The 21,349-nt window shown below is 40.6% G+C and overlaps 1 protein-coding gene across 14 annotated transcripts in view; it reads right to left on the bottom strand.

Annotated features, from left to right (window-relative positions):
* The window catches only part of MAP2 (microtubule associated protein 2), a 244,532-nt gene that overhangs the window by 83,428 nt on the left and 139,755 nt on the right, over window positions 1–21,349 (bottom strand). For all 14 annotated transcript variants that reach the window (XM_060282190.1, XM_060282203.1, XM_060282223.1 and 11 more), the window contains one exon: window positions 5,387–5,672. In XM_060282190.1, coding sequence (XP_060138173.1) covers window positions 5,387–5,648 — 262 coding nt within the window. In that variant the 5' untranslated portion in view covers window positions 5,649–5,672. The remainder of the gene's footprint in view (window positions 1–5,386; window positions 5,673–21,349) is intronic.

Genomic DNA, 21,349 nt, shown 5'->3' with positions numbered 1-21,349 from the left:
AGCAATGCCAGGGAACCTCCAGCTTGTGAGCTTCCCATTTGGTCTGTGAGGTTGTTTTGGCCATCACTAGAATTGCCATTAGTCTATCTATTTGCCTACTTTTCATTTGTGTAAGAATGCCCCAAGTAAAACCACTCATCATGGCCAATGCAGAAGATGAAATCTCAGAAGATTTTAAAAGTGAGGTTAGCAAATCTTGAGAGATGCTGAAAGCGCAAACAAGGGGAAGTTAGCAGTGGGGGGGGGGAGTCATTTGCAGTGATGGATTTGTTTGTTGGTGATTATAGCTATTAGGTTATAGCATTAACTGTGCCATTTTATGTCCATTGCACAATGTATCCCCTAAAAGCAAAAACAAGAATGAATAGAACGTAAACCTAAGTTACTTGATTTTATCAAATCAAAAGTTAGCCCAATCCGCAATTTGGGTAAGATGAAGTAATAAAATTTAAATGGATGATTCCTATATATTTACTTGCAAGCCATTGCTTTGTTTTATTTTTTAATTAAATTCTAACAAAGTTTTTTTCAAGTGATAGGGTGAGATATACATTACTATGGATAGTATTGGCATTTGCTATTGTTTCTTAAAGCACGAGGCATATTGTTGTTTAGTGGTACTAACATAGAATTAAAAACATGCTCCTTGCCTTAAAAGAGAGACAGAAACAGAAAGGAGAGGCAAATGGAGAAGAAGAGATTATAAATACTCCAGAAGCACAGGCTAATAATGCTGAGAGAAAAGTAGCTGTGAGGAAGCAAAATGGAAAGACAGAAGTTGAGGGCATAGTACATATTTCATCTCGGAGTATTTTCCAAAAGATCAATGACTAGATCTCCCATGTTTTCAAAATCAGCTGTAAGGGAGGATTCCTCCCCTCCCCAACACCTGAAGCAGGTAGATACAGAAGCAGGACTCACTTAATTCAATAGGACACCCTCCCTCCCGAGCAAGTGTGCTTATGATCACAGTCTTAAAGTCTTGTTCAAGCCATGATCTCTAGAAAACAAGCAATAAAATCAGTTAAGAGGTAGAAGTATTTCTGTATGTTTTGTTCTTGGTCAAATTAGTTCGTCATCCACAATACGATAATTTTACAACTTCTTTATGCAACATTTATACCAATAAGACAAAAGCTGGTTCAGCCATCGGTATTTTGCCCTTTTCCACAAGCTTATGGTAGGCTGTCTATTTTAAATTTGTTTGTATATTTATATGCTAATATTTCACCTTATTCTTTCACCTTATCAAAAAACAATATTTGTAAAACTGTATGAGGGATGGATATGTGGCTGCATTGATGATGTCATAGATATCATGTCATGATGTCATAGCCAACAGGCAATATTCATGGCTGGCTTTTCCCTAGTTCAAGCAGAAAACTTGCAGAATATTTTTGTTCAGAGCTTGCTCCATTTGAGCAAGCAGCATGTTTGCATCAAAGTGGATGAGGGTAGTTTTAAATCACTCCTGTTGCTCTTTATTAGCCTTCATTTTTAGACTCAGGGTGGAACATCGTTTCCAATGATAAATGAACAGCGGAGCATTTTATTATTATTTTTTTAGACTTCTACATAACTAGTTTATGTAAGCATGGTATTCCCCAAACCTACATTTACATGATTCTAACAAAGATATTTCCAGGGCTGTCAATTTATGAAACAACTTAGGGCCTGAAGATTTTAAACTATCCAATTGTTGAGAAATTATGAATAGCTTTTTCATAAAGTACTGTCAATGGCTAGTAAATGGTGCTAAGATTATCCTCTTAGCATGCATAGTTGCATACACCACCAAGGGCAGTTGTTCATGTGAGAAAGATGAATTCCTACTGCTTAATGCACTGAGGCTGAAAAAATGTATTTGCCTGAAGAAAAAGCCAAAAGAAATATTAAGTTACTTTCACCAATAAACTTTTATGAGTGCCAAATTATTATTTTTATGCAATGATTATATTTTACATCAAAGATAAATCTTGACATGTTTGCACTTTTTTGCAGGTAAAGCAGAATATGGGTAGGCTTAGGACTTTGGAGGGGTAAGTGTGCATGTGGTTACATCTACTGCCTGGATTCCAACCAAAAGCTCAAGTTGGCAAGTAACGCTAATGAGCTCCCCAAAGCAGATGCTCATCTGGTCAGTATGTCACTTTCCAGCAAAGCACTGGCTGGGAGAAACTTGTAGTAATTCCCAATAAGCATAAACACAGGCTTGGATCCAAAGCTGCCCTCCAGCTAGCCGAAAGCCTCTTCCACTCATTGACAGGCTGTTTCTTATAGCAGAAGAATGATGCATTAGAAAGTTGGCCCCAGATCCACTTAAGTTCTTCCACTTGCTAAATTTCTGGCACACACATCTTTTCAAGACTGCCTACTATAGCTTATATGTTAGCAACTGTACATTTCTTATTCACCATGTTTCTCTTATGGTAATGCAACCTCCAACACAATGTGGTACTTCACTGCAAAAGGTCTCCTACTAGCATTTCATAGCACAGCACTAATGCACTTCCTTCTGATGCTCACGATTATTTGGATCCAGGTAACTTGACAATGCATATATAAATACTAGTTATATAGCCCTTGTCTCCAGCAGTCCAGGAGACACTGATTCTTCATAGCTCACTCTTCCTGTTTGAAGACCCAAGCCTTAGCTACTCTGCCCACTCCTTACCCACCCACATTCCATGAGTCATATTCTTCCCTTCTCTCATCTAAAACTCAGTTCATCAGTGAAGACAAAGCTCTTCATTGTGCATGAGAGACACTGCTTCAGAGAAGCTGTTATCTTTTATGTTGATGATGCATAGAGTTTGTAGCTTAATTAAACAAATCTGACTAATGTATTAGATCAAACAGGTGCACGCACACCCATTTCAGACCTATGCAGGTGGCTGGTTCAAGAATTGGTTTCTTCTGCAGCTGGATTACTGTTTTATTACGCATATCCGTGGGCTGTTAGGCTGCTGAATGAAAAGATAACAACAGGGCAACTGACTTTCGGGTTTGGTGTGTGTGTGTGTCAGTAAATGAGGGGAATTAAGACTAAGAGCTGAGTGGGGGGTGCTCATGTAATCTCACTGTATACAAGTTGTACAAGTGACAATAAAGTATTTCAATTTCAATATCGGTTTTATATATCTTGCTTTGTTGTATTTTAACAAATTGTCAATATATGGCCCAGTGAACTATCACACTGAAGGATGTGTTATAAATACAATAAATAATAATTATCAATAGTTTCATAATTTGTGTTATTGGCATAGTGTAATGTACAGTACTTACAATGAATTTGCATTTGAGTTTATAAATTGTGGAACTTGACACTGCAGCAGACTAAGGGGCCTGCATATAGCCTGCCTCATTCACTGAGGCTGAAGATGCACATCTCAATATAAAAAGAACAAACAAACAAACAAACAGACGATTCCACAGAATGAAATCAAGACAATGAGCTTCTATCTCGGGTAGTCCAAATTGGTGCAATAAAACCTGCACCAGCAGTTGGTACTTCCAAGAGGCTGGGGAAGAGACTTACCATCACTGCTCTCCCCAACATTTGCCTTTTAGTGCTGTCAGCCTCCTCTGGAGGAGAGATGGGGGAGAGAGTGATCTACCCCAACAAATCCCTGGCTGAACTGCATTTAAGCCAGGCACCTTGGATTGAAGCAAAACCAATACCAGAAACTTTATTGATGATTAACTTTAATTTTTGCTTTATATTTATGTACTTGAGCCTAGATTGTTGTTGGTGCTTTGTAATATTGAATTTATTGTATGTTTGCTCAATTGTTGGTTTTTGTTACTTTGAATTTATTGACAGCTTCTGTATTTTGCATATTTGTATTTCCAATGCTCTCTAGTTTGATGTATTAAATGTTTTCTGTAAGCCACTTTAGGCAGGGGCGGAGGAAGGGGGTGCGGTGGGTGCGGTCTGCCCCAGGTGTCACCACTGAGGGGGGGGTGACAAAATGCTGGGCCTGCAGTGCGCCCAAGCCACATGTCTCTCCTGGGAGAGATGCATTGGCTTGGGTCCGCACAGGCTCCGCGCTGCCCAAATGGTCCAAATCCTGCCTCCCCCCCAACTGTAGGGCGGCTGAGTGGGAGGAGGCCCTGTGGTGTGCCCCAGCCTCGCCCTGCCCCTATGCGTGGCTTGCCGCACCCCTGGATGCTCTGCCCCAGGCGCCCAAGCAGCTTCCTCCGCTGCTGACTTTGGGCAGAGCTTGTTGTGGAAAAGTGGTATATAAGTAAAATAAGTCAATCAATCAATCAAATCTATGCCATTGCCAGCACACCCAGTAGAAAGAAGGCTCTGGCCCAAATTATCTAACAACTTTTGACAAAGGGTTAATACAATTCAGTACTGAATGCAGCAGAGCTGTAGTAACCATTTAGCAGAGTAACTGATTACTCAAATGGCTTGATCTGACAAACTTATTCCGGAGGCCTCTCTCTGGAGTACTCTCTCAGTCAATACTACTGTATCAGCAAAATCCAAGCTTTGGTTCTGAACGATAACCACTTTCTAGACTGCAAGTAGGAAAACATATGTTTAAATGGTTTCTCCCGCAACAACAACCCCAGCTCTCTTTGCACATACAAAATTGAGATCTGAAGCAAAAGGATAGTCTATGGATTGCAGAACTTTCCCTCTAACATTTATTTTCTCTGAACTGGAAACGGCTTAATGGCTTGCAGGTTAGTATATACATTAAGATTAAGCAGCTGGTCTGACTTTTCGTACAGCAAGTCACAAGCTCATCTTCTAATATTCCATTTAACTCAGTTATATATTCAACAAAAGTGGCAGTGGTGCCAGGAGTCACATCCAATGTCATGACTATAATGACCTCGGTTTTTGGAGTAAATAGTGTAGCAAGCCAGGGAAGAAATCATTTATGACAGCGTCTGCCCTTGGTTTCACTCTCGAGACCTGATCCCGTGAAGTAGGACAACTATGGAACAGAAAAGCCTGGTTTATGCTGCATCAGACAATTGTCCTGTCCAGCCTCATATTTCTGCTGTGTCTGACAAAGCTGTCTAATGCCTTAGACCTTTTCCTGACCCATTATCTGAAAGGCTTTTTAATTAGAGGTGCCAAAAACTGAACCTGGGTCCCCCTGCAGGCAAAGGATGTGCTCTTCCACCAAGCTGAGAGCCCTCTATTTCTTTGCGTTGTGTTCCCTCCCATTACCTTTAGGATTTGACCTTGGCCCAGGCTGCCCCAAAATGCCTTTCACAAGAGAAATCTGTTCCATTTCCAATGTGTGGGCTGCACTACCTGTTGCAGTCTGATCTGGTCTAGGGAGAATCAGATATCAATATCTGCAGCGCTCTCCCCTTGAAAAGCAGGTCTTTAAAGGACAAAGGAAAGGGGGTCTTTTACCTGCAGTTTCTTTCTCTCCTGTAGCTAGTTCTCCATTGATCCCATTCTCTTTGGTTCTGGAATATGAGCTCTGTTGCCCACGTGCACCATATCCACCATCTTCATCCTCTCTGTATGGAAATCCATTGGCACTTCTGACTAGTCCTTCGCCTGTGCCACTTTGCTCCTTCATCTCAGGGGAGTGTGAGTGCGAAGAAGCCTCTGCTATCTGACTTGAAGTCCAGTGCGGTGCCTTAGCTTCGTCCTTCCTGTCATCAGCCATTTTGCTCCGCCTTTACAATTGTTCCTGTAACAAGAAATGAAGAAAATATCACTATTATAGGGACATATCAGCACATGTGATGGGAGTGTCTAAAAACTGAAAGATTTTTGCAAAATGTATTTACAGAAATATCTTTAATTACAAGGCAAACAGTTCCCGGGATTCCAGGACTAACGCTACTTAATTTGTATAGTCATGATATGTTGCAAATTAGAAATAAAGAACTCATTACACAACTATTAACCATTGTAAGAACCATTGTCAGGACATGGAAATCATTACAATTATTGACTATGGATTAATGGCATAATGCAATCTGGCAAACAACATTACTGGAAAAACTGACACAAAAATAAAAAGTAGCAAGAGGACAAAAGAAATGTAACAATTTTTATGCAATTTGTTGTGTTTTTATTGATTATACAAATAAAGAGGCGTATGACAGAATAGCACCCATAGTTTACAGCATAGTTTGGCATGCATGAAATATATATTTTAATTTCCCCTTTTCTCCCTTACTCCCTATAAATTCCTATGAATTTAAATTGTTATTGATTCAAAATACCTTTTACTAATGGTCAACAATCTAAGCATATATCTTATTATACATCATTTTGTATCTTATGTTATGTATACATTATGTAAATTATGTTATGTATAGTATGTACACACAACATGTTAATATACTCAGAAACATTTATCTGAACATAAACTGTTGTTTCATTTTAATTCTTGTTTTATGTAACTGTTCCATGTCATATGTCTAAATATAAAAAACTAATAATAAAAGAAAAAAGAAAATGAACGAGAAATCTGTTAATATGTATTTTCCCCTAATAATATGAATTAACTTATTGCAGGACTATCTATAAATTGTCATGAAAGAAAAGCCACCATGGAAACTTTGCTGTTGACTTCATTACTGGGTCCCCTGTAATGCCCTCAGGTCTCCCCCGATGCTAGCAGACCCCTCTATTCATTGCCAGCAGGCAGCAGAGCATAATCTGCTGCAGATGCCCTCAAGCCTCTTGCCATTGTAATGTTTCCACAATGCCCCAACATAGCATCAGTCTGGGGCACTGTAGGAGAGTGAAAACAGTGTCTTCCCAACCCTTCGTTCCTGCTGCTTTGTGTGCCTACACTGGGATAGATGAGAATGGCATCTGCATCAGTGGGCCCTGATCAGTGGGATCCCAAGAGCTGCCTGATGATGGTGTTGTTCTGCCTCTGGTCATGAAGCTACGTGTTGCCAAGTAATGCATGAAGGGGGCTATAAAAGTAAATCAGTTCAAATAGCTTTGTAGCAGGAAAATGCATAGCTTTATCAGAAAGGGCAGTCTGCCTTCATGCACATCTTTTGAATTTGAGAACATAGTCTGCAGATTGATGTCTCCCCTACTCTACCCATCATTGTGCATGTTTTTAGTTTGTTTTTAAGCACAGCCAGGGTAAAGGTGAGGGAAAAAATGAAACCAAAGTGAATAAACTATAAAGTCTACCTTGCAGGTAGGCTGCCAGTAACTTACTTAGGTTACTGAAAGTATTTTTCTTTCTAGTCATGATAAATTATATTTGGGGTTTGCATATCCTTAGCTGTCCACTGGAATTACAGGAATGTGTGTTTTCCAAGTCCTTGTCCTAGAGCCAAAAAAAGGCTCTATACCCATCATATGTCTTCTCTAGGGTCTGCCTATTTCTTCCTGAAGCTTTCTGGTAAGTTCTATACTCCAGTCATTTATCCAGTCGGCTAGCTCTTGGAATGAGAAGGGATGTCCATAGATGTGAAGTTTTCTCTTCTCCACTTTTAACTGAAGTCAGCTGCAACTAATTGGTGTTGATTAAAATACTTCCACAGAATAGAGTACCCCCCCCAAAAAAAAATTAAAAGTACATTTAAGAACTAAGTAAATCCCAGTTATCTGTGGGATTTTACCCATAGATCTGCTCCCATGTTGCCCTCTTCCAGGTCCAAAACGACCTGTCGATGATTGCATGTCAATTGAATGAGCACAAAATGGTTGCCGTCTTTGGTAGCATTTTAATATGTTATACCCACCCTGTGTTTTGAAATTAGAGGGGACACTTTCAGAACATGAACATGTAATTTAGGTGCTACATTAGATATATGTGACGGAGCTCAATAAAGGAACAAAGGGATGCCATTCTGTGCTTAATGGCAACTACACCTACTCCATTAATTTCTACTGCATATGAAATCAGAGGCTACAAGCGCAACATTGATGTGAAGGACACATCTTAGCAACGGATGTTCATCAGTACTGCATTGTCCACTGTTTATGTCAACACAGCATTTTGCCTTTTTTCTAAAATGGACTTCCTGAAATAGCAAAGAAGAAGAATTAGTTGAGGGTTATTGTTTCAAAAATTACACTGTTTGAGTTTGAGTTTATTGCATGCTTTGAAGAGGCCATGTGTGAGAGGAATCTGTCTACTGAACAGAGGAGTAAGAAAGCCATACAAACTCCTAAACAAGGCCGGATTTTGATGGCGTTATTTGTCTGAGAGCTGTGGAAACTTCTAGATTAGAGTTCTAGATGAAGTTGGTCTAGGACAGTGATGGTGAACCTTTTAGAGACTGAGTGCCCAAACTGCAACCCAAAACCCACTTATCGCAAAGTGCCAACACAGCAATTTAACCTGAATACTGAGGTTTGCATTTAGAAAAAACAACTCATACACGCGAGGAACAGTTCCCATGATGCGCTCGGCTGGCTCCGCAGAACGGAGTGGGAGCAGCTGGGCTGGGCAGAGGTGCAGGTGATGTGAGAAATGTCCTCAGGAGTGTGTGGAGAGGGGAATGTATCAGTAGGGAAAAGAATGATATTAAATTATTTTTCCCATTAACACAAAATGTGAAAAGTCTTTAACAGATGTCAGTGGAACTTCCTCCAAATGACCTTGCCTGAGATTATGCCCCCAGATTATTAGACTTGACAAAAAATGTTTGCTACAATTTTTAAAAAAGTAATCTGTGCCACCATTTATTCTGAAGTTTTGATTTATATTTTTTAATTTAAAAACTAACTGTTAAGAAGCAGCTAAATCTGCAATCCCATAAATAATTAACACAGTGGTCTTTACTTCTGATAAACCATTGATAGGACTTCACAGCAAAATAATCATAATATTATGACTTATTCTAAAGATCAGACAAGAAGTACATGTCTCCTTAATGGGATTACTTTAAATCCAATGAAATGGGCCCATTTGGCTATAAAGTGTAGGTTGCCTTTTGCATGTTCCTTTGAATGTTGTCAGACACTTTCCCTCATTTTTACTAGGTCCAGAACTTTTCGCTAGCCATTCTAAACTTGCTGGGTCTTGCTGTGTTTTTCCAATATCTTGGCAGAACTATTTCGGTAACAACTACTAAGTCCACTTGGATCAGTTTCTCTTCTTCTTGTACCAAGGGTCAACGGGGTCCTACTTCTCAGAACCAGACATTTTGTCAGGTCGCCAAGGGGAATATCTGTGCTGCCACTCTGATTTGCAGCAGCAGCAGCAGTAGTAGTAGTAGCAGCAGCAGCAGCAGCTAAAAACTTAGAATTATTCTAAGTTAAAATATATATATTTCTAGCTGCAATAACAAACCACAGCAGCATAGGCATTCTCTTGCTCATCTTGCCCAGAATGCCTGGATCTTAAAAAGGACCCTTTGGCCCTTTCTCACAGCCCAGGGATATAGCGTTGGCACCACTCTAGTGATTTATTTAAAAAGTAAGAGGGGGAGCAGCAGGAGGAGTGGGGGTTCCAGTGTTTCGGGGAGGGGATTGGCCAGACCCCACCAAGGGATCAAGGAAGGAGTAAACATAGTGTAATAAAAATGCTACTTCGAGCTGTATTTTTATCCCAAGTGGTTGCAGTGTTCTGTAGTTGACAATACCAGCATACAAATTTGGCTGTATGCAAGGTCTTGCTTGGATTGTATTTAATCTAGCTAGAGTAGAATACCAGAGATAAGTTATATTGTATTTGGTTTCCACCAATGTTAAGTAGCTACACATACTGGTTTATATTTCCAGACTGTAATTGTTCTAGATATCAGTGAGCAAAACATATTCCTTAAAATAACAGGTGCATAAGCATTTGTCTTGCTAACTTGAAAGGTTATCTAAAATTATAGTGGCTCATTTCATTTTAATAAAATATGCACTGCACTTTTTATGCAGTTAGCACACTCATGGAAAATGCAATGTGTATGTATATGTATATTGTATTTTATTCCTTTCCCCTCCCCTCTCCTCCCACAAATGGTACAGTGAGGCCATGCTAGCAATTGACATATGCTTCTCTAGTAAGTTGCCTCAATACAGATTTAAAAAAAAACACACACACAAAAATAATCTCTAAAGGTGAAAGGAGAGTTCAGTTTCTGGCACTGAAAAATTGCCCTTGGCTTCTGTGGGGAAAGGCTGTAGCTGGCACTCATTAACCTCTTTGCTCAGACTGCCAGGAAAAATAGCAGGGTGTCCTGTTAATGCCACACAAGGAACTAACACATCTGACCCATTTCAGAGAAGGAGGGTGATTTACATTTGATCAAGGAGAGCTTCAGCTGGATGGGAACTTGGGATGCACTTTGGGGGAGGGGAAAGTTAGTGATGAATCCCCATCAAGCCTGATGTAGTGATGTCACATGTAGTAATTTAGTTACTTATGTACTAAAATTATTTACATCCTGCCTTGGATGTGAGGTGGCTTTCAAATAATATTAAACTACTTTTTTTTTTAATGAACAATGTTAATCTATGAAATGTTGTCAGGAACCTTCCCACAGAGCAGTCAGTGGAACATGGGCTTTGGGGCAGGGGAGAGAGAGTCCAGGAGGAGTGGGCATGGAAGTGACCTTTGGCTACATCCCACTTTCTCCTGGAGTTCTTCCCACGGGACAGTTGCTAGGAGGTGGCCCTGAGTGGATTCTCCTTCTTCCTCATCTGCAGATTTTTTGTTTTTGTTTTCCAGGATGGCAGAAGACTTCCACATTTTCAGAATCACCGAGATCCTGGAACAGATCACTTAATGCTAAAGAGTCTGAGTCCAAAGCCGCAACATAAATTAACATTATTGTTATCAAGAATGAGTGGAAGTTCTTACAATGAGATTGGACAAGTCCAGCTCACGGCAATTCCTACACAGAGCTTGAAGCCTGTGAAATTTCTCCGCAACTCAAACAGTACTGTTTCTATGCTTGACTCCAGTCATACAGTAGTATTAAAAGTATCATGTTTTGTTAATAGGACCTTCACAAAAGCTATTTAAGAGCTTGGCCTGTCTAGCTTGAAATAACTGACTGCAGTAGCACCAAGATAATGGTAAACATAAAATCTTAACATGCTGCTCATTAGAAGAATTTTTTTCCTGGGTTCTCTGGAATTAAGTAGGTACCTGCTGACCTAAGGAATATCCCCCCCCCCCGTCTGATCCAACTTCTAAATTAAACTTTCATTAATTCCCCATGAAAGTACTTATATCAGAAAGCTCAGGGCTCCTGACAGTTAGCTCCTGTCAGGTCGAAGGTCCCAAGCAGCTTGCTAACCAATTATTTATGCCCATGTCACTCAACTAGCATATGGGAGAAAGTGTTTTACAGACTGTTACTTTGCTAAAGTTTAGGACGAGCACACAAGAAGGGCTTCATCCACAGCAAAATGTGCTGTGGGAAAGCTACTCTTGCTTTGCTACACGTATGGCAAGACACCGCAACAATGAAAGGGCTAGGCATATAAACAGAAAGATGGGGCACTGGCGGAAATTATTTTTAGGGCATTAGAGGAAAAACAATTTTGCCCAGAGAAAAGCAAGATGAACAGAGCGGCAGACATTCTGTCTAAAAAGTAATTTCAGAAGGCCCTAACATATGTATCCAGAAGCTCTAACTTGCATCCTGAATGGGATGCTGTATACTAATAACATATGTATCAAAATGGATGCTGCAGGGCGCAGAATAAAGTCTTGTGCATTTCCTTATTCACTTAAGGAAAACAATATGTCCCTTCAATGACCTCAGCTCTGACCCAAAGGGACTGTCTCTGTTTGAGAGATGATTCATGCCCTCTGCCAACTGAGTTGAATGAAAAGGCTGTATTCAGACTTCAAAACACTTATCAGTCAGGTTTCCTTCAGATTCTCAGACTGACATGACTGGGTCAGTAACCATGCACTTGCTTTCGTATCTTTTTAGACAGCAAAGTCATTTTGCCTTCTCAAGCAAGTCCCTGAAATTGGAATTTTCTTTTTAATGACTTGCTAATTATTGTTGCTAGACTTCTGCTGTAAGAACTGTTACCTAAACCTCTGGGTATAAAACGTTAATCATCTTAAACTCGCATCCTAAATAAACAGTCACATGGCGAAGAATGGCATATTGTTAAACCAGGCCCTCTAAACAAGTAAAAACAACTATTCCTTAAAACACAATCTACCACATTTAAAGGCAACCTTGTGTAAATATTAGTTGATTAAAGAGGTGTATGAACCCATTATTAATGAAATGCAATACAAGTGCGATGTGTGGAGTCACGTTTTACTCCATGAGTATTACAGATAACAAAATGTTTTGCCATACTGACAATGAAGGACTCTTCACAGTAGCTATAGCAACTGCTAGAAGTGCACCCAAAGTCACGTTGTAGGCCAAAGACTGTAGGAATGATTTAAATGGATCATTGTAGTCCTCTGTTAGCTCTGAAATCAGTTTAAATTGGGCATGTTTTTATTTCCATGTCCAGGACTGATTCATTACCCTGCAAAGTAAGTTCTACTTGTAATCATTCTTACCTATGAGACCTCAGGGAGTTGTCAACCGTAAAAGTGAGAATGCATTGCAGTTTGTAAAGAGAGGCAGCCCTGTGCTTTAAAATTTCCATTCGTACCATTCCATCCGTAAGAAAATGAGTAAAACTCCCAGATCTGCCAAAGGTCTTCAGGCAGAAGTGTGCCAACAAGTCCTTAAGAATGAAGCTGCTTCAGGGAGAACAGAGGGTGGGGGCAGCGGCACTGATGAAGTCCCTGGGAGTGGCCACCTGAGCATTTGTTGGCTTTGCTTGCCCTTCCACCCTGGGTTGCTATAAGGACTTCCCTCAGTCTTGTATTGGTGGGGTTGCCACCAAAGTGGCAGCACCAGTAGGCTCTCATCCCTTGGGAACTCCCTTTGGGAGTCTTGAGGCCACTACCTTCCTTGCTGAAGGAGGTTGGATCGTTGGGAAGGCCTTTAAGACACGTGTGGTTTCCTGCACAGGGTGAGAGCCTGTATGATAGGAGAAAGTTGTCAGATGTCTTCCGAGTGAAAGTCTGTAACTGGCAGAAGGCTGGTCCTCCTTGGGTGTGACACAGGATGGGACGGGGAGCAGGTGCTCCCTAGGGTGATCGTGACTGGGTGGGTTTGGTGGACTTTAGTAACACTGTTCCTAATTCTGCTGGTAGCCTCCTGGGACAGTCAGCTGTGGTAGATTTTGTTGATAGGCTGTTGTTGTTTGCAGTGTGTTGGGGAGGAGTTTGGGGAAGGAGGGCCATGAGTGATGCTATCCTGCATTTCAGTGATCATGTGTATAGGAAGATATAAGGTCATGTGTAGCGGAAGGTGATAGGTTACTGTGGAAGAGGATGACAAGGCTGTTTATGTTGTGTTTCTCACTAACAGTCCTCCCCATGAATGGGTTCCTGGTTGCTACTCTCCTTCAACCCACTGGCAGGAGGAAAACAATATTTTTATTAAATATTTTAATTAATATTATTATTATTAAATGAATGCATTCCATCCATGCAGGTCTATATGAGTCATTACCACTATAGGCTTAAAAAAAACCAAAACCTAGAGCAGGCACCCCCAAACTGCAGCCCTCCAGATGTTTTGGCCTACAATTCCCATGATCCCTAGCTAACAGGACCAGTTGTTGGGGAAGATGGGAATTGTAGTCCAAAACATCTGGAGGGCCGAAGTTTGGGGATGCCTGACCTAGAGCCTTGAACCAAGCAGCTATCTAGCAAGGGCTATATCACTTTGTGTTGGTTCTGGCAATGACTCTTTTAATTGTTCTCTCAATTAAGATACAGTAGAATGAGCTTTCAAGGGTGCTTTCAGATGACATGGGAGGAAATGTTTTTAAAAGAAACATTGATTAGCTGAGACAGAGGGAGGCAACAGTCTGGTATAAAATGTAATTAGAATAGTTATTTAAGCTCAAGGGATCCCAGAGGAAACAGCTGCCAGCAGCTGGGGGAGTTAGGTAAGGGTACCAAATGCCACTGGCCAGGAACTGCAACTGGAAGCCTAAAAGGGCACCCATCTAGCCATACATCCTGCTGATACCATTACTGCTCCCTCCACTTTTATTTCCTTCTTATGCATAGCTGGACCCTGCTCCAATTCTAATCCCACATAAAAATTGTATTTATGCATGACTTGTTGTTGTTTAGTCGTTTAGTCGTGTCCGACTCTTCGTGACCCCATGGACCATAGCACACCAGGCACTCCTGTCTTGCACTGCCTCCTGCAGTTTGGTCAAACTCATGTTGATAGCTTCGAGAACACTGTCCAACCATCTCGTCCTCTGTCGTCCACTTCTCCTAGTGCCCTCAATCTTTCCCCACATCAGGGTCTTTTCCAGGGAGTCTTCTTTCTCATGAGGTGGCCAAAGTATGACTACATGCACCAAAATGTGGCTGTGGATATGCATTAATATGCAAATCCACTGGAAACAATATAGTATGGCTAGATTACACCAATACTCTGTATTCTGACATACATCAATTTACCTTTTGTGGGACCTGATCCAGTAAATGATACATGCTGAATTCTCCTTCCCTTTGGGGGGCAACACACTGGGGGCAGCTGCACATTCCACAAGGAAAGAAGTTGCAATTTGAAAGCAAGCTGGATCACCTTCCTCTTCCTGCTAGCCAAAAGAGTGTGTGTGTGTGTGTGTGTGTGTGTGTGTGTGTGTGTAAAAAGGGTATGCATGGACCCCAGTACTGGTATACACAACAATATCTTGAGTTAAAGGGAAAACATGTCAACTTCAAAGGAGAGCAGAGTGCAGAGACATTTCAGAATAATTGCTCCTCTCTTGCACAACTTTAAATGAGATTTCCATGCAAGATGTCAAAGACAAAAAGAAGGATTTTTTTTTAAAAAAAGAATCTAAACATGCGCACTACCACTGCAGTAGTATCTTGACAAATTCCAAAAATGCAAGCTGGCAGCATGACTACTAACTCAGAAGGTGGGGGGTGGAGTGGGGAACATCCCTACTCAAAATGTGTTTGAATCATACACTTTTTGGCTCCTTTTTCCAGAAAGGTAGATTTTGGAGTTTCTGTTTTACGAATTCACTAACATAAAACATCATTTTTTGGCATTCTTCCAGCATTAGAGGTCTTGCAATAACGAATAACCACTGCAGTTGTATTGATTTAACACCCCCACCTCAAGCAGAAAGGGGGGGGGCAATTTTCTGTTGGTTCCAGCACTTTCAAATTGCTATGTTTGTTACCATGAGAACTTGATTAAAATACCGCCTACATGCTGGGGAGGGGGAGGAGAGGTAATATCTTCTTTTAACCTTTAAGTGAGAGCTAGTTCTAGCACACACTTGGTGCATTGCAGTATTTTCACCATCACCAATGGCAGCAAAAATGCCTTGACAGATTTTATTTTGCTGAATGGTTTCTCCTAGAAAATATTTAGCTGTCAGAACAGCTTTCAGCCAGTACTGACACACAATGAGTTTTCATATGCACGCATGCTTCTTTCATACTAACAAAAACACCATTAACACAAGGATCTAATCCGAAAATTACAGATGGGGTTTTTTCAGCTCCCAAAGGCAATGAGGGTACCAGCGGTATGTGGGTGCACATGTCTAAAAATAACCCAAGAAGCATGATATGTACAGTATTTGGGATTCTCTTCTTTTTGCTAATTATTATGCATTCAGCTTTATAAAACGAATTCATAGAATTGTAGTGAATAGTACAACATGAAAGCTTTAATTAACAGATATGGCCAATGATATGTGAATAAATAAGATACGAACGGTGTTTTAAATTACTAAGGACTACTCCCAAAATGAGTATTTGTAATGCCTGGAGAGTCATTATAGATGTTGGCCAGAGATAAAAGGGACAACACCCCATTCAGTGTAAACAGGACAATAAGCTGTGTAGGCTAATTATTAGTCCAACAGCTATCCAGTTTTTCTTTAAGGGACTATTTTGAAAAATATTAATGCACTTATAACAAAATAAATGATGTGACACTTAAACAACCAATAAGTACAAAGTGTTAATTAATGTTATGCAGTCACTGTTTGTGTGTTTGAAATATACAATGCTAGAAAACATATTTGCTCTCAAAAAGACTTCAAAACAGCAATAACTCTTATCAGAAAAAGCACATTGGCTCAGCAAATAGCATGATGCCACTGAAGCAGCTCTTCCCAAGTTCACAGAATGGTTTCAAGCCATGGAATTTGCCCTCCATCGTTCATTTCTTTGGAACAGCAGTGGGAAGATGCAAGAGCTCCTTTCCCATATGAATGAGTCTGTCATCTCCAAGTATGTCTGTCCTGTAACACACAGAGCATCATGGCTCTTCCCCACCCCTGCATGTACACTCCACATAGAAAGCAATGGACCGTATTCAGCTATGTTTTAGTTCGAGGCCATTAAGAACTTAGACATGCCCTACTCCCTACTTTATATGTGATTAGGGCAGACATATGAACAGCAGACATGGCTACATCTCTGATGCCTAATTTGGTCCTCAGTAACCAAGCATTCTTTTGCCCTCTCCACACTCGACATGTCATATAAAAATCTATTCAGAGGCAGAATCGAGCACCTTCTTAACTATGCCAAAGGGAGGAGAATTTCCTCCCCCAGTCCCAGCTTTAATTGAATTCTGATGTTAAGTAAGGAACTTGCAGCAGCTGGTGCCACCTCTGACTGTATAATCCCAGGCTAAACACAGTCTGTGTCCCAATTTTAGACATGTTTGCAGGAGTGGATGATGAGTCAATCTATTAATTTGCATTATTATTATTATCACTAGCCTGATCTCCTGTAAATTAATGGAACTAAAGTTGAAGTAAGCCTTCAACTTCTTTCAACGAATTCTCAATGGCTGTGCTGAAGATTAACAAAACATTTTAATTCCACCCAACTGCATTATTATTATTATTATTATTATTATTATTATTATTATTATTATTATTCCCTGCCTTTTTCCCCTGATGGGACTAAGGCACTTTACAGCTGAAAATAAGAACTGCTAAGAACATAGAAAAAATAATTAAAAACAATTAAGCAATGATAGAAATACACACACTTTCATTAAAAAGCCGTCAGTTTCCAAAAGCCTGTTGAAATAAGTCTTCACCTGCTGTCGGAAGGACAGCAAGGAGGAAGCCAGTCTAACTTCTCTAGGGCACAAGTCCCAAAGTTTGGGAGTAGCCACCGGGGAAGCCCTCTGCCACATGTGCCTGTGTGACCAAGAGAAGGGCATTCCCCAAAGATCTCAAAACTTGGGTATGAGGGAACCTGGTCTTCCAGATAGCTTGGCTCTAAGCTGTGTAGGGCTTTATAGGTCATAACCAGCAAACTGTGTCTGGAAACAGCCAGTGGAGCTGTTCTATTTTTTTTTTCCTAAATAAAATTTTATGCCAGTGGAGCTGTTCTAGCAAAGGAGTCCTAAGAGTCCTATAACCAGCACCGGTCAGTAATCCAGGTGCAGCTCTTTGAACCAGCTGAATTTTCTGACCACTTTTCAAAGGTAGCCCCATGTACAGTAATCCAAACGGGCTATAACTAAGGCATGTGTCACTGTGGCCAAATTGGACATCTCACTATGGTATGGAAGCCACATAGGATGGATAGCTAGCAATCTTTCTACAGATTTCCCTCCTACCTGCTCACCTGGTCTTTGGATCAGAGACCAAATTCAGGGAGTTTATCCAGTATGCAGATCCAAGCATTGGATCACTTCCCTTTGTTCAGGTGCTATCAGAAACAACAGCAATGCAAATATTTCTTGTAGACCATGACTCATTCCCCTGTTCCAGTTGCTCCCCAACTCAACTATTCTGCTCTAGTTTTCTTTTGACCTACAACATCTAAATGTGCATTGATTAAAAAAAATCTTATATATTAATTTATTTATTAGTTGTAATTATTACTTGCCCTTCACCCAAAGGTTCCAGAGCAGGATACGTAAAAAGATAAAATACAGCACATAAGCACACAAAAGCACATGAAAGCAAAAGCAGTAGTAAGTCATATAGCAGCGGCAATGATGTCAATGAATAACAACATTTCCCAAAATGACTGGATTTATGTCCCTTTTAGCTGATTAAACATTCCCCATTGTTTAAGAATATTTCAAAGTTTTGCTTTGGGGTTGTGATGCTCTTACGGGAGTTGGATGGCATGTTTGGAAAGCTGCCTGGGTGGACTGATGAAGGGATAGACATACCTCACATCAGTTTGGCTGATTCCTGCTTTTATCAATGAGTAACCTTTAGTACCGTATGTACATCATAAAATGATAGCAGCTACCCAGGATGAGGAAGAGAAATATGTTCCCACTATTCATTTTTACTGCAGCCCCAGAGGAGTGTGTTGTGGTATTAAAAAATACGTTGGCTCAACTAGTTTTGTACCTGAGTTTGTTAACAGATAGGTTGGAAGTTCATATTCAAGTTGCATATGCTAATGATTGCATATGCTAATGATTTTTTTTAACCCTATATCCTTTTAATATCACATTTCATAAAATTTTCCTCCTTCAAGCCATGGCACTGGTGCTAAAGAGCAAAGAATACTACAAGCAATTACATGGAGAAACACCAGCCTCTGTGCTAGTTTGTCTTTCAGTCCAAGAATACAGCCAACCAGCATTAATATTAATATATATCTTACAATTGGCATTATCTATCACTCCAAAGCTTTACAATTTACAGTTTTGGAGAAGATCTGAAAACAATTTTCCTTTGAATATGAAAGCTTTACCAGGTCAAAGCATTGTGAATTTTCTTTTGGCTGCACTTTGACTGTGGGGCTGGCATTCATACAACCTCAGAAGAGTTCCCTTGCTCAGAACAGTGCTTGTATGAAATAATTCTCCAGGGATTAATTAACATTGTCAGCTTTCCCATAGAGGGGAGGAAAGAGTGAAAAAAGACTTTATTCTCAGACAGAAGGTCATTGTTCATTTAAATATGTTTATTCATTTAAATGTATGTACGAACATTGCACTTTCTCCCTACAACTCAGCTACTAAAGACAGCAGAGCCCTCTCTAATCTAGTCATGCTCCACATTTAGCAAGAACCGGCCCATTCAGGGTCACTTTGCATCTATTTTTCACCCATGTAATTCTGTTTATTCATCATGTAAATGTATGTTGACTTAAGAATGAAATACAATTTGCATTTTTGGGGGTGGGGGTGGCAGCATGTCAGATTAAGACTGGCTAGGGAAATCGGTAATGATTTTAATAATAATAAAAATATAAGCCTGCTGCTTCTTGCATATTTACCAGTTTATTTTAGAAGTATATCTGACAATGCTGCTGGCTGGTAAGTAGCTCTCTTTGAGCAGTATACAACCAAAGTAGAACAAATTTGGAAGCGTTTTATTAATACAATGCATCACTTTTGGGGGGTGATTTTCCTTCCCCTACATCAAACCCAAAAAGTTCAGTTGGCTCATAGTTTATTGGAAAGACACTGATTTGGTTCGAAAAGCATAAAAGCATAGACAGTCTAAGGCATCCTGAAACAGACTGCTCGCTCAGTGTTTAGATTAGTCCTTTTACTATGCACCTTTTAAAGCACATTCTTTCTCTCAAAGAATTCTGGGCACTAGACTGAGTTTGTCTGTCAACATAGGTTGCAAAATTAGAGAATTCCTATCAAAGAAACATGCTACTTACATAACACTATCCCAGAGCAATTGTAGCCCACCCGCCTTATCCTAATCACAGAATGCTAAAGCATAAACATATGCACTAAATCTTTGTGAGTCTTTAGTTGCAGTGGCGTGCGTAGTGCCAGACAGCAGGTTAAGGAGATGGCAAAAAGGGATGGAACAGAAGAGCAAAGAGGCAGCCTTGCCTCCCCCAGCTAGCCCTAAGCTGACCTATATCTACCATCCCACTGGTGGGGGAAGAGGAATGAAGAGGAGAAACTTTATCCCCTTTGCCCCCCTACTGCACTACCACTGAAAGAAGGAAGCTTGCATGGAATGAGACACATAGAGGTTTCTCCAGGAAGCCCTCACAAAAATAGGTCAGCAGGGGTCATATCAGCTTGCCTTGCAGGACTTGACTCTTGATTCCCCACCCCACCCCCACCTGGGGCGACCTGTTCGGCACAGGACAGAATTGAGGAGCGTCTCCTTTATACTCATACCAATAGACACATCCCATGCAAGGCGTAGACACAAAAGAGACTTTGGAAACTGCTTCCTTCAAGTCCTGGGTGCTCAGAAGGGGTGGGGCAGCAGTGCTGTGGCAAAGGTTGGGAATGGGAGCTGGTAGAGTCCAGGGACACCCTGTTTCCTTGGACCTGGAGAAGTAGGACCCAGTTGACCTTTGATCTACTTGGACACAGCCAATTGGGCAGTACTGGTGGCTCAGCAGCCGAAGAGGGATTGTTTGTCTGATGGTGACTAGCTCCCCTTCATCATCTGCTGCTGCCACCACCAAGAGAAGGAAGCCATGAATCCGCAGGAGAGGGGGCAACAGTGTAGACTTTTGTCCCCATGCTATAATGTTTATCTCTGGCACTGCACATGTGTAGACTGTAGAGACAGTGTACATGATGACCAGTGTTGTCTGTTCAACCTTGACTACTGCATTCAGACTATAATGAGTGTAAAGGTTTTATAAAACAGAGCTATACACAGCATTATTGGGGCTCAAAAGATAGGCCAGCAATAGAGTTTCTCTTAGTCCAAAGGAAGAGGAGTAAGAGGGGGAGAAGTTTGGAGACTCAGCCATATTTAAGCGGCCATACACAGTTCACTGTGCTTGAATATAACACAGCTCAATTTATAGCCTCAGTGATAAGTACACCTTCGTATTTCTTCACATTTGACTGAATACTCAGCTGACCCAGTTCATTTCTCTCTCCCCCCCCCCAAAGCAGTGTAATTCTATCAAGAAGCCCAAACACCTATAAATACAGCTGAACCAGAAGAAAACCAGAATAAGTGAGGTGGGTATGCCATTCCTTTCTAACAGCAAGCACATATAGATTCCAATGTCAAATTGACAGTTACCCACATCTCCCCCAAATAAACACATTTACTGTTGCAGGGCCAATGAGAACGTCACTTCACATTTATGTCTAGTCTCCCTTATGTCTGTCTTACAGTATCCTCAGGCATGGAGAATGTAACAAAAAGTTCAGCTTATAAAATACACCCCTCTATCTTTCTGCAACATTTCAAACTTCATAAATGTCATAGCACTAATAGGTATAATAGTCCTCTCCTTCTACCCCCCCCCCACAACAAAAGTTGATTTTGCTTTCAATTAGCCTGGTTGGTGTTCAACTAAGTTCTACTCAGAGCAGGAACATTCAAGTTAATGAACATGACTACGTTAGGCCCATTAATTTCACTAGGACTACTCTGCAAAAACTTAGTTGAATACCACCACTATTTATGAATCCTTCATAT

The sequence above is a fragment of the Zootoca vivipara genome, chromosome 1, assembly GCF_963506605.1.
Source record: "Zootoca vivipara chromosome 1, rZooViv1.1, whole genome shotgun sequence".
Lineage (NCBI taxonomy): Eukaryota > Metazoa > Chordata > Lepidosauria > Squamata > Lacertidae > Zootoca > Zootoca vivipara.
Note: the sequence above shows the minus strand (reverse complement) of the source record. Positions and strands in the feature narration are given on the sequence as shown.